We start from the raw sequence: 21,015 nt of genomic DNA, 5'->3' as shown, positions 1-21,015 counted from the left end.
ACGGTCTAGGTTTCATTTTATAATTAGTTGTTCTCTTCTTTGCAATCTTGCAAGCTTGGAATTGAGTCATCGTTGAAATTCTTATAGGTGGAATTCTTCAATGTTCAGACTATGATATGTAGTATTGTTTTTTCTCGCTCTATTTGGTTTGGGGTGGATAACAAATGAAGATAAATTTGGCTAGGAATTGTTAGTTTTTGAGAATGATTTTGTGTTATTAGTTAGTAATTATAGATCGTGAGAATTGTGATTCAAATGAACTCCTAAAAATTTTGCTAATGTGATTTACATGGTGGTCAGTTGCTTAAATGAGTCATTTGGATTTTGGTCATTTAAGTTGGTGGATCTGCAGATGTAATTTGCATATTCATATAAGGGTTACGAGCTATTTGGATTTTGGTTGTTGAAGTTAGTGGAGTCACGTAAATTTAAGTTGCAGAGACGCAATAAGGGTTACCCCATATATTATATTGAATTAAAATAAATGTAAAATTGTAAGAATAATGGATTGGAATTTTGGAGGTTTGTGGAGGCTTCTAATAAAAACCCTCTAATACATAGAATACATATATATAGTTATTTACTGACTACTAAGTTTCTTTTAGTTGTATTTTTAATTATTTTCTTTAGCTCTAGTAATATATTTTTTTTTTATACATTGATTGTGTGCACTCCAAGCTTGGTTGCATATGTTATAAAATTTGGATTTTAAATTAAAATTAAAATTAATTATTATGCATATAAACTTGTTAACGTATACATTACCAATATAAAAATAAGATTAACCATTTTGTTTCACTTGTATGAAACCTCAATTGGCAAGCGTGTGCCGTGGTGGCGACATTCATTATAAATTATGATCAGGCCTTCAATGAGAAAAGAAAAATATAATGACAAAATTAACCAAAAGCGGGGCCATCTCTTAACCCATCCAACAATCTATGCATTTTCTTTAACCTGTACCTTGGCAATTTTTTAGGAGCATTTTTCATCCCAACAATTAGTATTGATAAATCTTTAACCTATACTTGGCATTTTTCTTTCAAGCGATTAGGATTGCTTCATCAAGGATTTTTTTTAATGTCAATTTGCTCAAGTAAAGTTAAATCAATTGTTGTAAATTATGTCTCCGTCAGCCGGTATGGGTTACCTGCACTTGAAAGTAAGTTTGCACTCCTTATAATGATATATGAAGATCCATTAGTTCTTCTACAGAGGTAACAGAATGCAACTCAAACTACTAGCTTCGGAAGACTTAACTTAGATACGTGCAAGATTGCCAGTATCTGACTATCGTTGCAAGAAAGACCTTAATGCACTTAGATGGATTGGCATTCATGCAAGGAGGAAAAAAACACAACTATTACCCGACATAGTAGAAAATCTTGTCGTTATAGGAGGGGAAAAAACATACCTGTATTCATTCTATCTCCACATGGAGCTCTAATTCACAGAAAAATGGCATATACAAACAAATTTGGAAACTATGACCTGTATTAGATAAAACCTGTATCCATTCTACCTTCACATGGAGCTCTAATTCACAGAAAAATGGCATATACAAACCGATTTGGAAACTATGACCAGCGTAAATGTATACAGCAAAGCTCCACCTTCTAACCTTCATCCATAGAACTTCAATCTATCACCTGCAGAGCTGGCTACAGAGGCCCTGGATCTGAGATGGACTGGGACTTTGCAAGGAATATGTCTTCGTTTTACCATTGTTTGAGCATGTTAAGGTCAGCTGGCCCCCCACTTGATCAGACTGCAGGAATTACATTGACGCACATTTAGCAGTGCACTAGAAGTCAGAAGTCCAACAGAAGGTCAAAAAACCCTTGCTATCTTAAACTTCGTCTTGATTTAATGATGGTAACGAGACCCAGAAAACTTGGACCATATGCTTTATCAACATGCATATAACTTTTATAAAATTTTTCACGTAGTAGCAATGCAGTATGTTGTGATGTTGTGAGGTGAGACTAAAGAAATATCTGTGCACTATCAGCAGGAGACTTGAACACTGTGAGGCAACTGAGTTTGGATGAAACAGCTCATTCATATAGCTCCAGCTGCTGCTTGTAAAAAACATATGTTGCCTACTTTTTGTGAGGACAAGTTAAGGGTATTTTGAACTCCTTATGGATTGAATGGACATTCTAGAATGGTTACTCTTGGTTCTGAAGGTAGACGTTTTTCAACTGTTCCTAATCTGTTAATTGTGATTATATATCTTCTTTTGGTTTTTTTAATTTGGCCAAACAGCCTAAGATACACACAGTTTTCCATTTTTCATCCCGTCCAAACACTTGCACAATGAAAAGATAAAACTTCCACATAAAATATGGAACTTTGCCCAAATTTTAATGTACCACAGTTGGAGGAAAACTTTAACCATTACTCACCATACATGACACAGGCTGTGTGTTGCAACTCCACCTTGAAGTAGGAACACAGCTCATATAGTGACACCAGGAACAATGGTCATTTAAATCTACCCCTCGAAGCAGCAGAACCAGGCCGAGGGTGAACCTACGAAGTCCAATTTAACTCTCAGTTAAACAAGGACCCTATTGCTTTTGCATTTAAGTGACTTAAAAATAGGAAATGCAAATGCAGAAATTCAGCTAGATTCCCAAGAATTAGAAAACAAGAGAGAATAGAAGAGTAAAGGCCAGAACATGTTAAAGAAGCATCAGTATGCATGCCCAGGTAGAGTATCGAGAAGCTCACCCAACAATCAGAAGAATCAGAGAAAGGACCCAAAGGATGCATTGGTATGCCTTAAATTTATGTTTGGGGGATGATGAAGGATACGTTTGAAGAGCATATCTCTGGCTGACCCATGAAAACTGGGGACGTATCAGAAACACAAACCCCAGAAGAAAACCAGATAAAAATCCTCCAATATGAGCAAAGTTGTCCACATGAGGGAGAAGTCCAACAGCTAGATTAATAGCAACTATGACCACAAGGGTCACTAAAGATACTACCTGAAGAAAAGTTAGGGTTTATAAGTATACAAACCACAATCTTGTCTCTTCAGACAGGTCTTAAAAACATTAGTTTGGTGAGTACCTTATTGGCATATATACTCCAATTGGTAATCAATTCAGAAAGCATGCCACCAAGTAATCCAAACAGAGCACCAGAAGCACCAACAGATATATTTGACTGTAAGAAAAGTGCCGAAAACAAACTCCCCCCGAGACCAGAGATGATGTACAGCAATCCAATACGCACTACAAAATACCAATATGAAAGACAGTTACACGGGTAAGCTATATGAGTTTGATTAGACCATAACTAATGTGTGCTCAAACAAGTATTTTACTAACAATGAAGGATCCTCACCCAAGCTTTCCAAGAAAGCAAGCAAAAAGTAGAAGTCAACCCATATGTTAAGAGAAGTCCACTCGATCGTCCATTCAAAAAAATAGGTAAGTTGTATACATTGGATGGTAATATTGGACTTCAAGCAAGTTAAATGAGAGCCAGGGTTTAATGTTCGCATGCATATTCAGGAAAGCAATAAATACATACATGCCAAACTTACTGTTTTTCAATTAATATGTAACATTAAGGACTTGGTAACTAATAATCAAGTTCCAAGAAAAAATGCCCTTTCACTATTCTTCCCGACGCAACCATACCAAAAAATTTTTATACAAGATAATCATAGCAATAAGTTTACAAATATATGATCATTTAGCCAATTTAACTTCAATTATCCCTTAAATGCTGTGATTTTGGCACCTGGATCTTGATCAAGTGGTAAGGTCATATTTAACAAACCATGTATGTATAACTGCTAAACCTAAATGAGAAATAACAACAATTGCATGGCATTTCAACTGCACAAGTAAGCACCAGCGTCGTCATTTTGTACCAGTCCTGTTGAGTGCAATAACTGATAAGGGTAATAGACAACATATCATCGTCTAACAGTATCAGCACTTTACCAAAGCCAAATTCTTGCTCAACTCGAATGCCGATCACTAAAAGACTCAACATGTTGGCAAGCAAATGAAACACTCCGCCGTGCAGCCACATACAAGTAATAAGCCGCCAACCCTGATGTTCATGGACCACTTTACTCACATCTAAAGCACCCAGCTTCTGTAACCTAGAAGAACAAGGAAATGGAAGATACACTTTCTTAGTTGCTTTTCCAAAGGTAAGTAATGGCTTCAATTACTAAGCGAAAAGGAAAAGCACACGTCAAACAAAAAGCTGCACAGCATATATGTATGTATGCAACCACCACTACATGCTACATGGAATTGGAAATACTCTCATTATACAAAGAAGCCCAGTTTTGATTTTTTACAAAAACATAATCCAAAGCATGAACAAAGCATTAACCTCATATGTGGCACTAGTCAAACAACACAAATGCATGCAACAAATAAAATCTCGAAGTGCAGCCGTCTCAAAGAATCAAGGACAAGGACCAAGGCAAAGTCTGGAAAATTTGCATTCTGGATTATAATCCACAGGTGGAATTCTATTAAGTACATTCTGCTGCCACTACAATGTTTGTAAAACAGTTTCACCTGATGCATGTACTTACCGCTTATCTGATTCTCAGGATTCTCCATGCATTAATTTCCTGAACATCCATCTTAATTAGCTGGCTTCTCATATATTTTTGGATTGCAGTTCTTTTACAAGTTGATTTCTTTTCACTTGTCTCATTTATTCTGCAACTGATAAGATTAGTTACTACTGCTTCATATTGCAAAGTCAGTTTCAAGTTCCAATTCTTCTTTCACCCTTTACACAAAACTTGTATGGTCCCAACGCCTCAGTAGCTCAGATCTCTACATAGACTGTAGACACCTTTACTACTGTAATTTCTTAAACCTTAAACTGATACATGAACCACTCTTCCTCGCTTTTGGATCTTTCTTATCCTCCCATCAACGAGGTTGGTTTGCTTTAAGTAAATTAGGCCACATGATCATTTCAGAACTCACCAATTGGCTTATATGCCTACAGCTTCTGAGGCCTTACAGATGACAGATTCCGTATAAAACCATCCAAACAGAAAAGGGGCACGTTCCAACGCCTAAAAACGAAGCTTGAACCGCCCATAAATACTAGTGATAAATTGCGGGCTTTGCGCATCATGAGCAAGGGTTGGGATGACCAAAAGGGGAACGAATAAATAAATTAATTGACTGCACAAGAGAAGTCTTACGTGGTGGAAGAAGGCCCAAGCAGAGGATTTTCCTTGAAGGGCTGAAAGGAAAACCTCCCTAGAAAACCAGCAACGCAAGAAACAGAATTTTTGGGGCAGTTGTTAACATACATGGTGATCACAAACATGACAACATTGGCGACGACGAAAAGAGGTATCAACCAGGAGAACCACTTCTTGAAATGCTTAATTTCTCTGTATCCAGGGGGTGGTGGGGCAGGCAAGGAGGTGGGGGTGGAGGAGGAGAGGGGTGGCGTTCGCCCATCGAGTGGGTGGACGGTGTTGCTCACCCGCCGCGAGTTTACGCTGATTCGGACATCTGATTGCTGTGGCGGACCCCCTTCTTCTCCTGCTCCTGCCATCACCAAGAAAAGAACGGTAAAATGTAGTAGAAATCTACTAATGTTAGTTTAGGGACAGAGAAGATGTAGGTCGAGTCGAGGGGTGGGTCGAAAAAGAGCGAAGATTCTTAAGAAGACGTGGAGGCGGTTTAGGTGTAGATGTTAAGGGTGGTTAAACACATTATTATTAAGATCAGTTTAGTCAACGTTTAACCACTTGACTGACTGAGGTATCAGGTATGTATGGTAAGTAACCCAACACCAACACCTTGTCACCGTCACCAACACCTTGTCACCGTCGCCAACGCCAACGCCGTGAGAGTAATTTTCTGGGACACATGTTTGAGGAGGATGTCGGGCAAACCTCAACCACTTGACTAATTGAGGTATCCGGTATGTATGGTAAGTAACCCAACAAACGCCGCGAGAGGAATTTTCTGGGACAGATTTGAGGAAGTCAGGCAAACTTCTGTTCTTTTCTTCAGACGGCCGCCATCTGCGTTAGGAACTTAGGGTTTGGACGGTAGCGGTTCGTGGGGGGTTTCATAATGACCACTTTTTCACGTCAGAACGGAATCCGAACATTAAGAGCCCATTAGGACCATCTCACTTCAAATCAGGAGTTGTCAAATTAGGAGTTTTTGGGTTGTCAAATCCGTCACCTACACCCTAAAGAATTTATTAAAATTTTCTCTCTCTCTCTCTCTCTCTCTCTCTCTCTCTCTCTCTATATATATATATATATATACACACACACACACTTTATAAACTACTAGTAATTTTCTACGCCAACAAATTGAGAAAATTCTTCACGAAAGCGTGTTGACATAAAAAGTCTTCAATTTCTTTTTTCTAACAATATGTAGTTTGCATTTTTTTTTTTTTAATTTAATCTTTGGCTTGAGGCCTGTGGTTTGCATGCTACCTTTCACTTACATAAAAAGTTGTATAAATCAGTCAATAATGAAAAACATCAATCCAACCCTACTGTTCTGTGATACTGAAAACATGAATCCAACAGTTAATATAGAAATTGCTGCGTGTCTGTGAACTTGCTTCGACAATAATTTGTTTGTCTCTCATTGCTTCGTTTTTCTTTTGCGTCCGCCGCCATTTCATGGCAAATTCTTCTTGGTGTGCCGCCTACAAGAAAATTTTCCCTCACAGACAAAATACATTTATTATTATTGTAAGTATCCAGTTAGAGGACGCATGAGTTTTTTTTTTTTTTTTCAACACAGGAAGAGATGTCTGGGTCAATCTTTACGGAACCGAGAACACAGGAGCCAGATATGAACAAAAAAAATAAATTTTTTTCCTAGTGTTTTATGCACTATCTGATTTGAGTGCGATTAATAAGAAAAATGTGAACTTTTTACCATATATATTCTCTAATTTTCTTTTTTTAACCATACTCATCAGTTTCTTTCAATTTCTTTAACAGGAACTTGATAATTATGTCGAAAAGGAAATGCTTGAGAGCGAAAGCTCAAACATTTACAGGGAGGGTTAATCTCATCGTCCAAATTGTCACCCGTCATTATAGGTCATAACACGAAGTCTTGATGTAGGCACCATATCATGCAGTGATTCCAGCAGGCAGTCCAATGAGAAGCTGTTAACAACTTTTGCCTTAAGAATAGAAAGCTATTAATTTCCCCGGTATGGAACGGTTTCATGCTCTTGAGGATGTTGGATCAAACAAGCAAGAGGATGTTGGACAGCCTCGTACCCAAGTTGCTTTAGGTTTATCTGTAGGGCCAAATCCATGTATCAAGACATAAACTGAAGCGCTTAAAACCTTGTAGCCACAAGCTTGGGCCTCGACCGGCCCCAAAAGGGCAATGCAACATGCAACGGGCCAGCCTTCTTATGATTGAGCTAGGCCTTTTGTTTTTGTTTTTGTTTTTGTTTTTTATGATTTACTATTAGTTACATGGAATTAATTTTTTTCTACAATATTAGTGTTGGATGAATAATAACTATGTAAATTTTAAATTTAACTTTTGCATATATATTATGAATCTAACGATGATAGTATATACGTTGTTTATATATATATAAGATTTACTCTTTTTTTCTAAATAAAGTAAGAAACTTTGAAAAATCCAAAGAAATATTATATTTTATGCTTCAAAAAAATAAAATTATTCAAGACATCACCCACATTTCACTAAATGAAATTTTTCATCATTTACTATAAAAATGATAACTTTATGTCTCTTGAAAATATAATTAAGTAAAATTTGATTTCAATCTAAATTTTCGATCATTTTTTACCCTGGATTCATCACGTGACTTGTACGTGATTATTTTTCTGAGAACTAAAAAGGTTAGATTTTATTCATAATTAAACAAAATGACTAGACAGATTTTCATTTTTGCTATAGGATTTAACCCAAAATGTATTGATTTTTCTCTAAAAAGTGTGATCTAATATAATTTATATCTAATTTTGCAACTAAAAAAGTGGGATCCATCCTTTTTGGACATATAAAATGATTACACGTGAGTCACGTAGTGATTTCGGAATGAAAAATTAAGTGCGACTAAATTTTATTAATTTAAATTTATAAATGACGTAATGTTAATATTTTGAAAGTAAAACACGATGAAATTTATTAGGCAAAAAAAAAAAAAAAAGTGGTTGTCAAAAACTGGTCAGAAACTTTTGAATGATTTACCCTTCGGGAAAAAGTTGTAGCGTCGGACTTAGGGTTCGAGAAGTCGAAGATTCAAGGGAATCTCATAATGCAAAAGGGGTATCATTTTTTGTCAACGACTGGCGTAGAACAACTGTACTTTTCGTAAACGCGTTCAATTCATTCAATGCCCTGATCCGCGACCGAGAGTTGAAAGAAATATCCACTCATTTGACCCGTAAATCGTAATAAGAAAGAAAAGCACAAAATAAAGTGGGTTAATTACATTTACCTCCCCTGAGGTTTGACCATATTACCAATCAATCCCTATAATTTGTCCAAATAACGATCTCACCCTTTGAATGATCAAACATTTAACAAAAACCCCCTTAATGCCGAAAATGCCCTTTTTGAGGCCATATTGCATTAAAAAAAGAACATATTTTTATTTATTAACCTTCAAGTAATCCAAAAAAATAGAAAAAATTTTTTGCTTATTATTTTATAAAAATCATATCTTTGCTTCCATAAATAGTTTTGAATTAATAATTATTTTAAATCTTAAAAATAAATATTAAAAATTAGATAAATTGAAAGAAAAATAAAAAAGACGCAATTATTTTAAATCCTCAAGTATGGTTAGAATTTGTGGTTCAAAACATGTTGCGGAGAGCACAAGGCATGTTTTCCTCAATTTGAACCATACTTCAGGAATTAAAATAATTTCTTCTTTTTTAATTTTTCTTTTAATTTATCTAATCTTTAATATTCATTTTTAAGATTTAAAATAATTATTGATTCAAAACTATTTATGGAAGCAAAGATATGATTTTTATAAAATAATAAGCAAAAATTTTTCTATTTTTTTGGATTGATTCAGGGTTAATAAAATAAAAATATGTTCTTTTTTTAATGCAACATGGTCTCAATAAGGGCATTTTCGGCATTAAGGGGGTTTTTGTTAAATGTTTGATCATTCAAAGGGTGAGACCGTTATTTGGACAAATTATAGGGATTGATTGGTAATATGATCAAACCTCAGGGGAGGTAAATGTAATTAACCCAAATAAAGTAGAACGGAATGGTTCATTTTTGACTAGTCCAAACAAAAGAACCCGCCAGGGACCATCCTACTGAAATGTATATCCAGTCATCGTCTCATGTTCTCATTGCATTCTCCTTTAAATCCAGTCAACCACTAAGTTTTTCCAAATCCAACATTATATCTGCGTTGAATTGTTGTTCTAATCTTTCTTCTTTCTTTGTTGAAACCTCAACTTAATATTGAGAGACTGAGGGTTTAGATTTGAGCAAAAGGGGACTTCTCACAGATGGCGCAGAAACAAACTAGTGGCGGTGACGGAGGCGGTGGGTTCTTTACCTCCATAGCGTGGGGCTTGTATAATTTCGGCAGTGTTGTGTCCAAATCAGTTAACGGGTAAACTCGTATCAACAAATGTTTTTTAATCTTTCACTTCCCTTTTGGAGTTTGTTCGTTTACTTGAATTTATGTGGGCGTAGAGATGATTAAATTTTTCTTTTCTTGTTACTCCTCAATTATCCAAACATCTTGACGAAGCTATCACGTTTGAACTTTGCTTAAAGCCTTAAACAATTTTCATGCTTTCTTGATTTATATGCGTCCTTTTTATTCGAAAGATATTGCTGTCCTCTAGGTTGCTTGGATATGAAGGGCTGGAAGTTATAAATCCCGAAGGGGGCAGTGGAGATGCCGAGTCGGAAGCTCAGAAAGGAAGATGGAAGGAGGAGGTACCTTTTGCCTTTTCCTTCTTGACCCCCTGCCCTTGATGCTTATTACCATATTTTTGGGATAATTCTTTTTGTTCATTTTAATATAAAAAAATTGGCACAGTTTTTTTTTTCAGTGCAATTGTTTGTGAAAACAGATATTTACACTTTATCACATAGACCAAGAGATCTCGTTCTAGTACTATTAGTGCTGGAAAAGCTCATTAATACGTTAGCCGGCATATCATGCTTATGGTTAGATAACGCAAACGAAATGAATGGATGATTCTGTAACTTCACAATTTTGCAATGTTTACTGCTTGGTTTGCTCATCCTCACCCGTGAGTATTTCTCTTGCAGGATCGCGACAATTATTGGAAGATGATGCAAAAGTATATTGGGTCCGATGTCACGTCAATGGTGACACTACCGGTTCTTATCTTTGAGCCTATGACAATGCTTCAGAGGATGGCCGAGGTTTGTGTAAATTGCAGTTCATAATCCGTAGATGATTCTCAGTACTGTTTCACTGATCAGTTTGTTGCTATGCAAAACTTCCATCACAGTTAATGGAATATTCCTACCTATTAGACTTGGCGGATCAATGTAATGACCCACATATGAGACTGGTTTACGTTGGTAATGTTTCTGTTTTGAAATTCAGCACTTCTTTTCTCATTCACCTTCTTTACACATGTGCTGAAATAATGGCAGCTCATCAGCTGATGTTAAACCAAATTTTGCAGCTTCCTGGTTTATATCCTTGTATTATGCTTACCAGCGCGCTTGGAAACCTTTCAATCCAATTCTTGGTGAAACTTATGAAATGATCAACCATGGTGGGATTACATTTATAGCAGAGCAGGTCAGCTATGAAGCATCATTGCTGTCTAGCACTCCTGTTTTACTGTTTGCTTCTCTTTGTGCTCCTTTGGTTGCTCTCTTTGACAAGGGAACACTTAATGTTTATTAAGTCATATGGGCACTCTTGATGGGTCAATTTAGTTAACAATTTACACGAGTACAATAAATAAAGAATTTATTTTGCTCCTTATATGCCCATTTCATGAGGAAAATTGTTGGTTAGTTAGCCACCAAGTCCTTGATCATTTAAAGAAATCAATTTTGGAAGTTAAAGGGGGAGAGACCTTGCTATTATAAATTATTCTTTTGATATCTAAATAACTCAACTGAAAGGTTTTTTTTTTTTGGGGGGGGGGGGGTGTGTGTGTGTGGTGAACCAGTGAACTCTGGGGAGCACTAATGGGAAGGAACTAGTTTAGTTAGTAAGGCTAGCTGCTGTTTCACAATCGTTGTACAGTTCTATTGGTGTTTTGTGTCTCTGATGTGCAAAATACATCACGGTTGTGGTTTAGTCCGTAACTGACTTCTTTGGTATCAGGTAAGCCATCACCCTCCCATGAGTGCAGCTCATGCCGAAAATGACCATTTTGTTTATGATATAACTTCAAAGGTGAAGACCAAATTCTTGGGCAACTCAGTTGAAGTTTATCCCCTTGGAAGGTAAGAGCTGTGTTTTGGTAATCTGTCTTTAGACACTCATTTTGTCTTGTTTATTCAATTTGAAAGGTTGTCCAAAGTGCTACTTATTCTGTGAACTTGATGATCAAATAATGGAAGACATCATTGCATTTACTTGTAGACATGTCCGTGGATCTTATCTAACATATATTAGGTTTTTTCCCTTATTGGATTGCCTGCTTTACAGTTTTTGTTGCGATCAAATGTTCATTTGCGTTCCTTAATCTGTTGGAACTTAGGAAAATGTGAACTATGAGGCTTTTCCTCCATTCAAGGCCACAAGAGAAATCCAAGACGTATTTCTGACCAAATTCTACGTCTGATGTGAAAACTATGTGAATGTACCTGCTTGTTTCTTCAATTTTTTATTTTTTAAAATGGGATTTTGTCATTTTCAAAATTTTGATGCTTTTAAATCTGCATATTCTGATTTAGGAACTTATACTGGGCTTCGGGATATACTAGTCAATTAAGTTCCTTGATGTGTCAAACACATGAGATTGTGTTTTGGTCAAGCTATATGGTAACATCTTGCTTTATTCATATGAATATCCAGGACGCGGCTGACACTTAAAAGAGATGGTGTCGTCCTTGACTTGGTTCCACCACTGACAAAAATTAACAATCTTATATTTGGTCGAACCTGGATTGATTCACCTGGGGAGATGGTCTTGACAAACTTGACCACTGGGGACAAAGTTGTGCTGTATTTTCAACCTTGTGGTTGGTTCGGGTATGTGGTTATACACACTGTAAAGTTTACAACTGTTGACAGATTGTTTTTGGTAAATTTGGCTTATCTGCTGATCAGAGATATTTTGCTTCAAGATGTTTAGAAGTTCTAACCTCGAGTTTACATATGACCTGCTCCATGTAGAATCAAATTCTTCTATTCTGTTGAATCAGCCACATTGACATTTTCCTGGATTCTAGTTCACGTAACAATCTCATGCTTATGTAAAACCAAATCCTCCCATTCTGTGTAATGAGATATCTTTTTTCCATTTTGAGCTTCCTGCAAGAGACAAGAGTTATCACTTCTGTACAAACAATATACCAAGTATGAAATTTGTACTGAATACTTTCCAAAAATTCATTATGCTGTCAATTTTTTTTATGTTAAATTTTGAAGTAACAACAATATGTTTTTAGACATCCTATCAACACCTTGGGTTGTCGTTGGATTACTGTTGAAATGCTTTTTAAATTGATATATCAGATATGTTACTCCAGCAGCAACCTAAGAATCTTGTGTTTTTGTGAGGAGCTTCACCATGTTTGCTTTCTTTTATTGGTTTAGTTTGCTTAACGTGCCTTCAGATTGTGAAACATCGCTGCTTCTGTTTATTAGGGCTGGTCGCTATGAAGTTGACGGATATGTATACAATGGTGAAGAAGAGCCCAAAATTCTAATGACAGGAAAATGGAATGAGTTCATGAGCTTTCAACCATGCGATTTGGAAGGAGAACCGCTTCCTGGCACAAAGCTGGAGGAGGTCAGCTTCAGTGCTTTTATTTATATTGCTCTGTACATAAATATGGAATTCCCTCGTACTTGTTAGATTTTGCCAATTTGGACATATGCTTGGTCTGGTTTAAATTTGCTAAGTTGTGTGTGGTATTCCTTGGGGACTTTTGCGATCATATTTTGCTTGCCAAATTTGAACCTGACATGATGTTCTTTTAATGTAGCAAGTCCAATTTTACTTTTTCTTGGTGCCAGCAATAAGATATTGCAACTCTATTTCTGTCGCTTACAAGACAATTGCCAATTAGAAGTATGGTCTTAGTGAACTGCAACATAGTCTGTGTGTGTGTGTGTTGTTGATCCGTGACTTGAGGAAAAGGAACTGCAACATAGTCTGAAGCCACTATTGAACATAGTCTTAGTGGCAATGGCTGAATATTTTAACAAAATAAAATACTAGGATTCAGTAGTATTCATGGACTAACTGTCAATTAGTTTGTTGTTGCCAATTACTAGGAAATAATATGAACTTCTTTTGTTGTTGCGGCAGGTATGGAGGGTTGCCGGTGCACCTGAAAATGACAAATTTCAGTATACGCATTTCGGGCACAAGGTAAACAGCTTTGAAACTGCACCCAGCAAGCTGTTGGAGTCTGATTCTCGCTTACGTCCTGATCGGCAAGCACTTGAGAAGGGTGACCTGTCCAAGGCAGCGGCAGAAAAGAGCAGGTCTCTCTCTCTCTCTCTCTCTCACACACACACGCAAAATAACGGGGGGATTGGGGAAATAGAAGGAATACATCATTTTGTTCTGCGTGGTAAAGTAGAGTAATGGAGAAGAGTTGGATAAAAGCTTGAACTTCTGAAATAAATTGATTTTATTATTTTTGGTCCTCGTTGCTCCCCCAGCTTGGAAGAGAGGCAAAGAGCCGAAAAGAAAATGCGTGAAGCCAAGGGTGATGAACATAAACCAAGATGGTTCGACTTATCAACCGAAATATCAGCAACGCCCTGGGGTGACTTGGAAGTCTACAACTACAATGGCAAGTATGCTCAACATCGTGCTGCTATTGATGGTTCCGACAATGTCGGCGGGGTGGATATCGGATCCACGGCGTTCAATCCATGGCAATACCAGGATCTCGCCGCAGCTTCCGAGTAGGGATTCCATCCATCATTTCTTTCCGTCTGTGGCTTTTGGCCAATTTATTTCAGTGAGATGCGCAGATATGTTGTTGTGGTTGTAATTCACCACTATTATTTCTTTATTTTAGTGCGAATATGAGATGGATGGAATCAGTGAATTACAACAACTAGTATTAAAAGATTTACATACAACTAGTAGTAACCAGTCCTTTTTCTTCTTGTTATACATCATTTTCATTTGACTTGGAACATACGGACTAATAATTTGGGTCGGTCAGGGGAACATGAGAAGTAAGTATACCGGCAAAGAAATTATTTTGGCATCAATGCCGTGTTGGTCTCGTCTCATCAAACCATCTCGGGGGATCAAAGCCAGAGCCTCCTGGAGATGAATATAGCAGCATATGATCTAATATTGAAGAAGACGTAGGCAGGAAATGGTCGCAAAGATGGTAAATGAGGCAGATAGAGAGAAGAAAACAGATCTGGCTGGGTGCTCTTATTCATGTGTTGTTAAGTATCGAGACGAAGAGAGGATTGTGGTACAGTAGTAGTACGTACCGAGAGGATTGCAGCGGCATAGACGCCAAGCAGTCAAAGCGGTTCCCTTAGCAAACCCATATTTCTTGTAAGCAATCATGGAATACTCGCTGCATGTTGGAACGAAACGGCAACTCTTTGGCAACAACGGCGAGATTTCACCTATCCAAATAAATATGACAAAAAATAAATATGACGGCATTAGGAACTTCTTTTCTTCTTCCATTCCATCCCCACCCGAATGCCCGGCCCCCAAAAAAAAAAAAAAAAAAGGCGCTTAAAAGATATATATACAACAACTAGTAAGGCTCACTTTTGTAGAATCTGAGCACGGACAATGCAGCTTTGACCCCCAAATCATACGCCTCTTCATCTGAACAGAAGAAATTCCAGACTCTTAAAAAAAAAAGAAAAGGGAATACTAGCATAACCTGAAATTTGAAAGGAGGACCGAAATAATAGAGAGAATCACCATGCCTTCTGAGCTGCTCTGGATGGATTCCTTCTCTTTCTCCGAAGAATTAACAATCCTAGCACCCCGCCGTTGTCTCTGCAAGAGGAAGGAAAAATATGACCAGAAAACGTTTACAGAGGATACACACGACGGAATAGGAATAAATTGAAAGAGATGAGTTTGTCGAGGAAGGAAGTTGCAGTACTGGTTTATTTGCAGGAACGCTTGCCCGGAGATTAGAGTGATGAATCAGGTTAGACGAGAAATTGAGAGATACGGTGGTAGGGTTTCTTCCACATCTACTAGGGCACAGGTGCTGCTTGTGGACATGGTGGTGGAAGTTGGAGTTCTGAATCAAGATTGTCGCCATTTCTCGGACTCCAACGGCCGCTCACAAAATAACCCTCGGCCTTTTCCTTTATCAGCTGCGCGCCATTTTCACCTTTATTTATTTCTTTTTTGTTGCTTGGAGTTCGATATCTTTTCTGGTTAAATCACTTCAATTGGATTTTGATGGATGGAGTGCAGCAGGGACTAATTAAAAATCCCCAAAAAAAACGATATTTAAATACTGGGTATTATTTGAATAGAGTATTATTTGAAATAATTACTGTAGTACTTTTTATGATGTGATATATGTGAGATAAAAAGATAATTGAGAATATAAATAGGTGAGTTGAAAAATGTGTTTATGATGCAAGCGAAATATTATTTAAGATGTTTGTGGTATCCAAACACTAAGATGTTGCAAGAAATTGCTACGAGAGTCCATGGTAGTAAATGTAATCATTCAACCAAAAATGAAACAGCAGAGATATTGGATGGCATATTGGGTTTGATGGCCACTCTCCTTTTCCTTGTTTGGGATTACATTGCCCATTGTTGCTTCATTAAATTGGAAGTAAATCAATATTTCAGATATATTATATAAATTTATATAAAATTGGAAGTAAATCAACGCACGTTAACATGACAAGCCAATCGATATTCCAGCTTGCATTTCTTATATTGATAGCCCAGTTGGGAGCGTCAGTTGTAGTTTGAATAGCAACTCGCACGCTTAACTGCTGAACTTTAATCCGTCACAAATATACAACCAGAGTCATATAGATTTTCACACTAATGCATCAAAAGCGAGTAGTGACTTGGGAGAATAAAGCCTTGAAATCCTTTGTAGGTGCGGCAGTCCCCTCGGGCTTTGAGGCCAGATCAAATGCCTTATTTTTCGCCTCCTCAAACTGTACAGCCTGTGGAGAAATTTATGATCGTCAGGACTTACAATCCACATAGGCTGAGAAGTTTGTTGCGTATACATGTTATGATGAAAAAAAAAAAACTTCTTTTTACAAGCACAAGTGATAACCTGAATGCTGACTTCAGCAACGTCAGCCCTGGGAAGGGTTCTTGTTTCCAACTGAAGTAGCTCATCATCCTTGCCAATAAGTAGCTCCCTCACACCACCTTCTTTGTCTTGCAAGCCACCAGCTCTGTTCCAGCCATGTACATGCACACGGGTTTAGAGGCAATGCAGTAAGTATGCAAGTAGGCACATGGTGAAGTTGCTATCAAGCTTGCAGCACATAGAATTTCTTTCTACAGACACTGAGTGTCCATTTATGATGACTATCAGTAGATGTACCCGGGGAGACTAATAATAAGCACAAGGTGAGACAAGTTAGAAGGACTTCGTCAGATTTGGATCATGCAAAACAACGCCCATCCTAGAAAATGATTCATGCTACTCACTCGAGCGAGCAAATTATCTAGTTGCCCACAAAACTTTTGAAATGGTATAGTTTTGGCCATTCAACTTTTAAGAGTATGAAGTCACCCACTCAATTCCCAAATGTGCACATTCCGTCTATTTTCACAGTCAAGTTTGCCTCTTGATTATGTCTCGTGATTTGTGTGAGTCATTAGATGTGACAAACTTGACGGTGAGAACAGGCAGAATGATGCAAACTATACACAAACTATACACGTTTGGGAGTTGAGCGTGTAAATTTATACTTTTAAAAATTGAGCGGCCAAGCCTACACCATTTTAAATGTTTAGTGGGTAACCGAGTAATTTGCTCTTTTTGAGCAAATGGTGTCAGTATATTGTCTTATGAATGCTTGTATGAAATCTTTCATAAGAAAAAAAAAATAGGATGAACATGGGCATACCTTATAATGGTGTATGGGATCCCCGAATCTGCCAGGTATTGTTCAGCCGTTCTCTTCCATATCTATTACAGTGGAAATCATTATTGTGGTTTAGTTTACTTGGTCAAAAAAAATACGAGCAGCAAAGAAGGTTGAGAAAGGAAGCACAGCCTGACATAGAGAAGCATTCCAATCAAGTCATGTTTTCACTTAGACTCCAACAATGCCTCATTTCACATGACAAATTTCAACAAAAGCGGGAGCAAGGATTTCCAAATTGCTCAAACTTGAGCCAGATGATAAGATTAAGTTGAGAAAAATTAGAAAACAGGCATGGATGTGCTTGCTAAGAAGCTGTGTAGACCAACAATAGACAAAAGTGAAAGGCATCTCTTTGGAACTTCATGTTGTTTATCTACATAACAAGAGGAAACACCTGTAAAATGAAATGAGCCACAGATTTGAAAGTGAAGGATACACAAATGTGACGGAAAATTTTGAGGCATGAGATAGTACAAACCAGTATGTTCCCATTCCCTAAGCTGTTCAGTGGGTGATTAGGATTTGTTCCTCCCATTGACCCAACGAGTACAATGTGCTTCACTCCGGCAGCTTTAGCTGTGGAAGTAGAACGCAAATGTTTTGGTAAAAGCAGATTTTAGGAAATGATTTGGACTACCAAATGGCAGAACAAACTCTACCTGCATCAATTTGATTCTTTTGTCCGATCCAGTCAACCTGAATGTGTAGTAATTGAGATCAGGGATGTTAAACAAAAGGTAACCGAATCATAAAGAGTATGGATCACAGGCTACAAAGGCATTGCCTGTTCAGGATAAGCTCCATCTTCAAAATAGAATTCGGGTCTTCCACCTTTGGTTGGATCAAAACCTGGTTTCATTTTGGGCACAGCACTCGTCAAAATAATAAGTGCATCGATACCCTGTATAGGAGGTACAATGGCGTCAAAATTCCTAATATCCCCAACATAAACATCATCCGCTCCCCCAATTTTCTCCTTGCTCTCCTGAGTCCTAACTAAACCTCTGGCGATATACTGGTCTGACCTCTCCTTCAATTTCTTATAAACAATTTGTCCTGCAATCAATCAGATACATCAACGTCAAACAACTGTCTAAGATACAAATTCAGAGTCAGATGAGTTCCACTCGTTCAGCCTAACGAAAATGAATCCCTGTGTTCAATAGTCATGATCTCTCCGCGTAGGAAAACCAATGCTTTGTGAAAGTGCACGCCAAACATTGTCCAGACATAAACCCACAAGCTGATCTTGAAAACTGAAATTTCAACATCGACGTTATTCCCAAAACTCTTGGGAGGTAAAGCCCTAAGCCCCGAAGGGGACACTCTCCAAGTTCTAGTGAGACCAAAGTGGGGAAAAAAAAAAACAAGAAACAAAAATCAGCAATTTGACTATGCCCTGAAATAGCGGATACATTGAATCATCGGGCATATTATAAAAAGAAATGGTGAAAGAAAATCGAACTAGAACGACAACCCTCTAAAACCTTTCCACACGAAAATGCCACAAATCACATATCAACGATATATCATAGTAGTAAAATCACACAGCAGAACACATCTACAGACAAGAAATTGCCAGGAAAAAATATGAAAAGGGAAAAAAGATGAAGAGATAAGAATGGAAAAGTCAGAGAGGGTGAGGAGATGCCACGTTACCGGTTCTACCACCAGCCCCGGTGACAAGAACAGTGCTTTTGTTAAAATCGGCCATTGCAGCTATCCGAAGGCGCCTCCCGAAACTTCCCCGCGTCCCAACTGGTGAGATAGCACAGAATTCTTCAAGCACTCTGTTTTTGTCGAGTGTCTTCACCAGACTCAATTTATTATGGCACTGGAATGGGGCAGTGATGGGGACACGTGTCAACATGGTTGCCATTTGGACCAAATTTTTTGTTTTTTTTTTTTCGGAAATTCCTAGAGAGTTCTCGTTCGATTCTACGACCACCCAATTTTCCTCTCGCCGGTGGTGCAATGCAACAATAAATCACTTACACGTTTTACGAATATGACAGACGAATTTTTTTCGACCGTTACAGTTATTACCGCGGTAATATCTAGCGGATACTAAATTATCTTAATGGTGCGAGATTCTTATCCTTTTTTTGTCAGTCCCGGCCCAATTACCTTATCTCATTCCTACGTGGTTCTGCTATTGTTGGTTGTATTTAATTTTGATGAATATAACAAGTCCTGACGCAACCCTTAAGACTTGAAAAGAGACGGTAACGCGTTTTGTATATATGCAGCAGCAGCATGCATGACTTTATTTTATGTCATCAAAACTCAAAACCTACCCAGCAACCCCCCTGCCTTTCAGCAATAAATGATACTAGTAGCACTAGTACCAGTCTACAACCACTAAATCGTCCCCATTGGATGCCAATCCCGCCTGCCGCGCTGGGTTGGTCTGCAGGTGAAAGTAGCCTCTTTAGGTGAGTTCTATCTGGGTTCGATCTCGAGCAGCAATCCAGTTGTTATCTTCTTTAGCATCGATTGGATCTGCTCTATTGGAGCGCTGTAGGATTAGCCAGGTGTAGATCCGAATACCCGCAGTGAAAAAAAAAAAAGGATGCCAATCCCAGTGGTAACTGGCAAGTAAGATGAACAACTCATACATACAGGTTTTAATCGGACGCAGAACTAACCTCACACCTGTTGAAAACTGTCAATTAAGTAGCCCGTAGCGCGTGTTAAATCATGAAACTTTTCGTCTTTTGATCTGTCCATATGAGATTGCATTTTGCAGCCAAATTCCCAAATCGATTCGCCTGCTGTTGTTTGTTGATAGTAAATCATATATCTGAGACCATTTGACCGATTCACGTCTTTTCATCGATTGCATTTCAACTGGTACTAATTCCTCCTATTCCCTTAGCGGCGGCCTTTGGACCATTCCTGAAAAAATATAGCTCAACCACCAGTGCAGTACGGAATGGCTCACCACCACCAGCAGCTGCTTTCTTTGTCCAGGCTCGAAAAGGACGCACCACCAGCTGTTTCGACATTTGACGGCTTTTGAATGAGATAATTAATTGTCGTCTCGAGTCCAGGGAAAGATAGTCAACGCTCGGCCCATATCACATTGTTGGGCTTGGCCTAGAAACTTTTTCGTGACTGGACTGACCCTCCATTCCGCATAAACGCTCTCTGCCAAACTTCGCGTTCTCACCCACTTTTCTTTGAGAAATGCTTCTGCGGGCGGACCCGTGTTTTGTTTTGGGTTCCGCTTCTCGTTGCAAATAGAAATACTACTGGTGTTGTGTTTGCGTGGCAGACATATATGGGTTACATCCACTTCTTGTTGCAGGCAATAATGAAGTCTTAGTGCCTCGTTGTTGTTGTTTTCCTGTTACACAACGATAATGTTTATCTAAAAAGAGAAAAGGTCGACGGAAATTTTTTCATCAAAAAAAATCACAATTAAGTGGTAAAATGAGAATCAAGATTAAAGCTTTGACCTCGACGTTTTATGCCTTGGTGGGCTCTTGGTGCCTTGTTGTTACTGACCGTATATTACGTTGACAACCTCGAACAAATTCTTTGAACCCACTGAAATGATGATACGAGCATGATTGTGGTGGGAGCCAGGGCTCTCGATTGGAGTGCAAGAAAATGAAATCTAATGTACGTACTAGTACTATACTACTATTACTATATAGAGAGAGAGAGAGAGAGAGAGAGAGGGGTAAGGGGCAGGGCCCTGTCAACTGTGTTTGGTTCACAGTACTGCTCCGT

The 21,015-nt window shown here is 38.1% G+C and overlaps 4 protein-coding genes and 1 long non-coding RNA gene across 6 annotated transcripts; 1 reads left to right on the top strand and 4 right to left on the bottom strand.

Annotated features, from left to right (window-relative positions):
• Positions 1-1,373: 1,373 nt before the first annotated feature.
• LOC113691810 (RHOMBOID-like protein 1) lies at positions 1,374-6,289 on the bottom strand. Its single transcript, XM_072051992.1, has 6 exons — positions 5,207-6,289; positions 3,966-4,129; positions 3,082-3,245; positions 2,737-2,996; positions 2,409-2,535; positions 1,374-1,768 (listed from the first exon to the last, which is right to left on the bottom strand). Exons 1-6 carry the CDS (start codon positions 5,566-5,568, stop codon positions 1,646-1,648), a joined length of 1,200 nt encoding a protein of 399 aa, XP_071908093.1. The 5' UTR covers positions 5,569-6,289; the 3' UTR covers positions 1,374-1,645.
• Positions 6,290-9,309: 3,020 nt separating this feature from the next.
• Positions 9,310-14,318, top strand: LOC113691809 (oxysterol-binding protein-related protein 3A-like). The gene is made up of 10 exons (XM_072051989.1): positions 9,310-9,627; positions 9,866-9,959; positions 10,299-10,415; positions 10,505-10,577; positions 10,685-10,803; positions 11,341-11,462; positions 12,037-12,213; positions 12,832-12,976; positions 13,499-13,677; positions 13,858-14,318. Exons 1-10 carry the CDS (start codon positions 9,521-9,523, stop codon positions 14,108-14,110), a joined length of 1,386 nt encoding a protein of 461 aa, XP_071908090.1. The 5' UTR covers positions 9,310-9,520; the 3' UTR covers positions 14,111-14,318.
• LOC113691813 (uncharacterized) lies at positions 14,236-15,594 on the bottom strand. 2 transcript variants are annotated; one of them, XM_072051991.1, is made up of 5 exons: positions 15,294-15,594; positions 15,112-15,184; positions 14,948-15,007; positions 14,656-14,796; positions 14,236-14,473 (listed from the first exon to the last, which is right to left on the bottom strand). In XM_072051991.1, exons 1-5 carry the CDS (start codon positions 15,456-15,458, stop codon positions 14,418-14,420), a joined length of 495 nt encoding a protein of 164 aa, XP_071908092.1. In that variant the 5' UTR covers positions 15,459-15,594; the 3' UTR covers positions 14,236-14,417. The 2 variants fall into 2 exon arrangements, with proteins under 2 accessions (XP_071908092.1, XP_071908091.1); XM_072051990.1 differs by having other exon boundaries at positions 14,236-14,476; positions 15,294-15,590.
• Positions 15,595-16,052: 458 nt separating this feature from the next.
• Positions 16,053-19,407, bottom strand: LOC113691812 (uncharacterized protein At5g02240). The gene is made up of 7 exons (XM_027210110.2): positions 18,937-19,407; positions 18,062-18,333; positions 17,937-17,973; positions 17,756-17,853; positions 17,257-17,318; positions 16,452-16,575; positions 16,053-16,335 (listed from the first exon to the last, which is right to left on the bottom strand). Exons 1-7 carry the CDS (start codon positions 19,154-19,156, stop codon positions 16,216-16,218), a joined length of 933 nt encoding a protein of 310 aa, XP_027065911.1. The 5' UTR covers positions 19,157-19,407; the 3' UTR covers positions 16,053-16,215.
• Positions 19,408-20,483: 1,076 nt separating this feature from the next.
• LOC140008240 (uncharacterized) lies at positions 20,484-20,876 on the bottom strand. The gene is made up of 2 exons (XR_011815641.1): positions 20,739-20,876; positions 20,484-20,626 (listed from the first exon to the last, which is right to left on the bottom strand). It is a non-coding gene; the product is annotated as an uncharacterized lncRNA (long non-coding RNA).
• Between the last annotated feature and the right edge of the window lie 139 nt (positions 20,877-21,015).

The sequence above is a fragment of the Coffea arabica genome, chromosome 6c (genome assembly GCF_036785885.1).
Source record: "Coffea arabica cultivar ET-39 chromosome 6c, Coffea Arabica ET-39 HiFi, whole genome shotgun sequence".
NCBI classification, from domain to species: Eukaryota; Viridiplantae; Streptophyta; class Magnoliopsida; order Gentianales; family Rubiaceae; genus Coffea; species Coffea arabica.
Note: the sequence above shows the minus strand (reverse complement) of the source record. Positions and strands in the feature narration are given on the sequence as shown.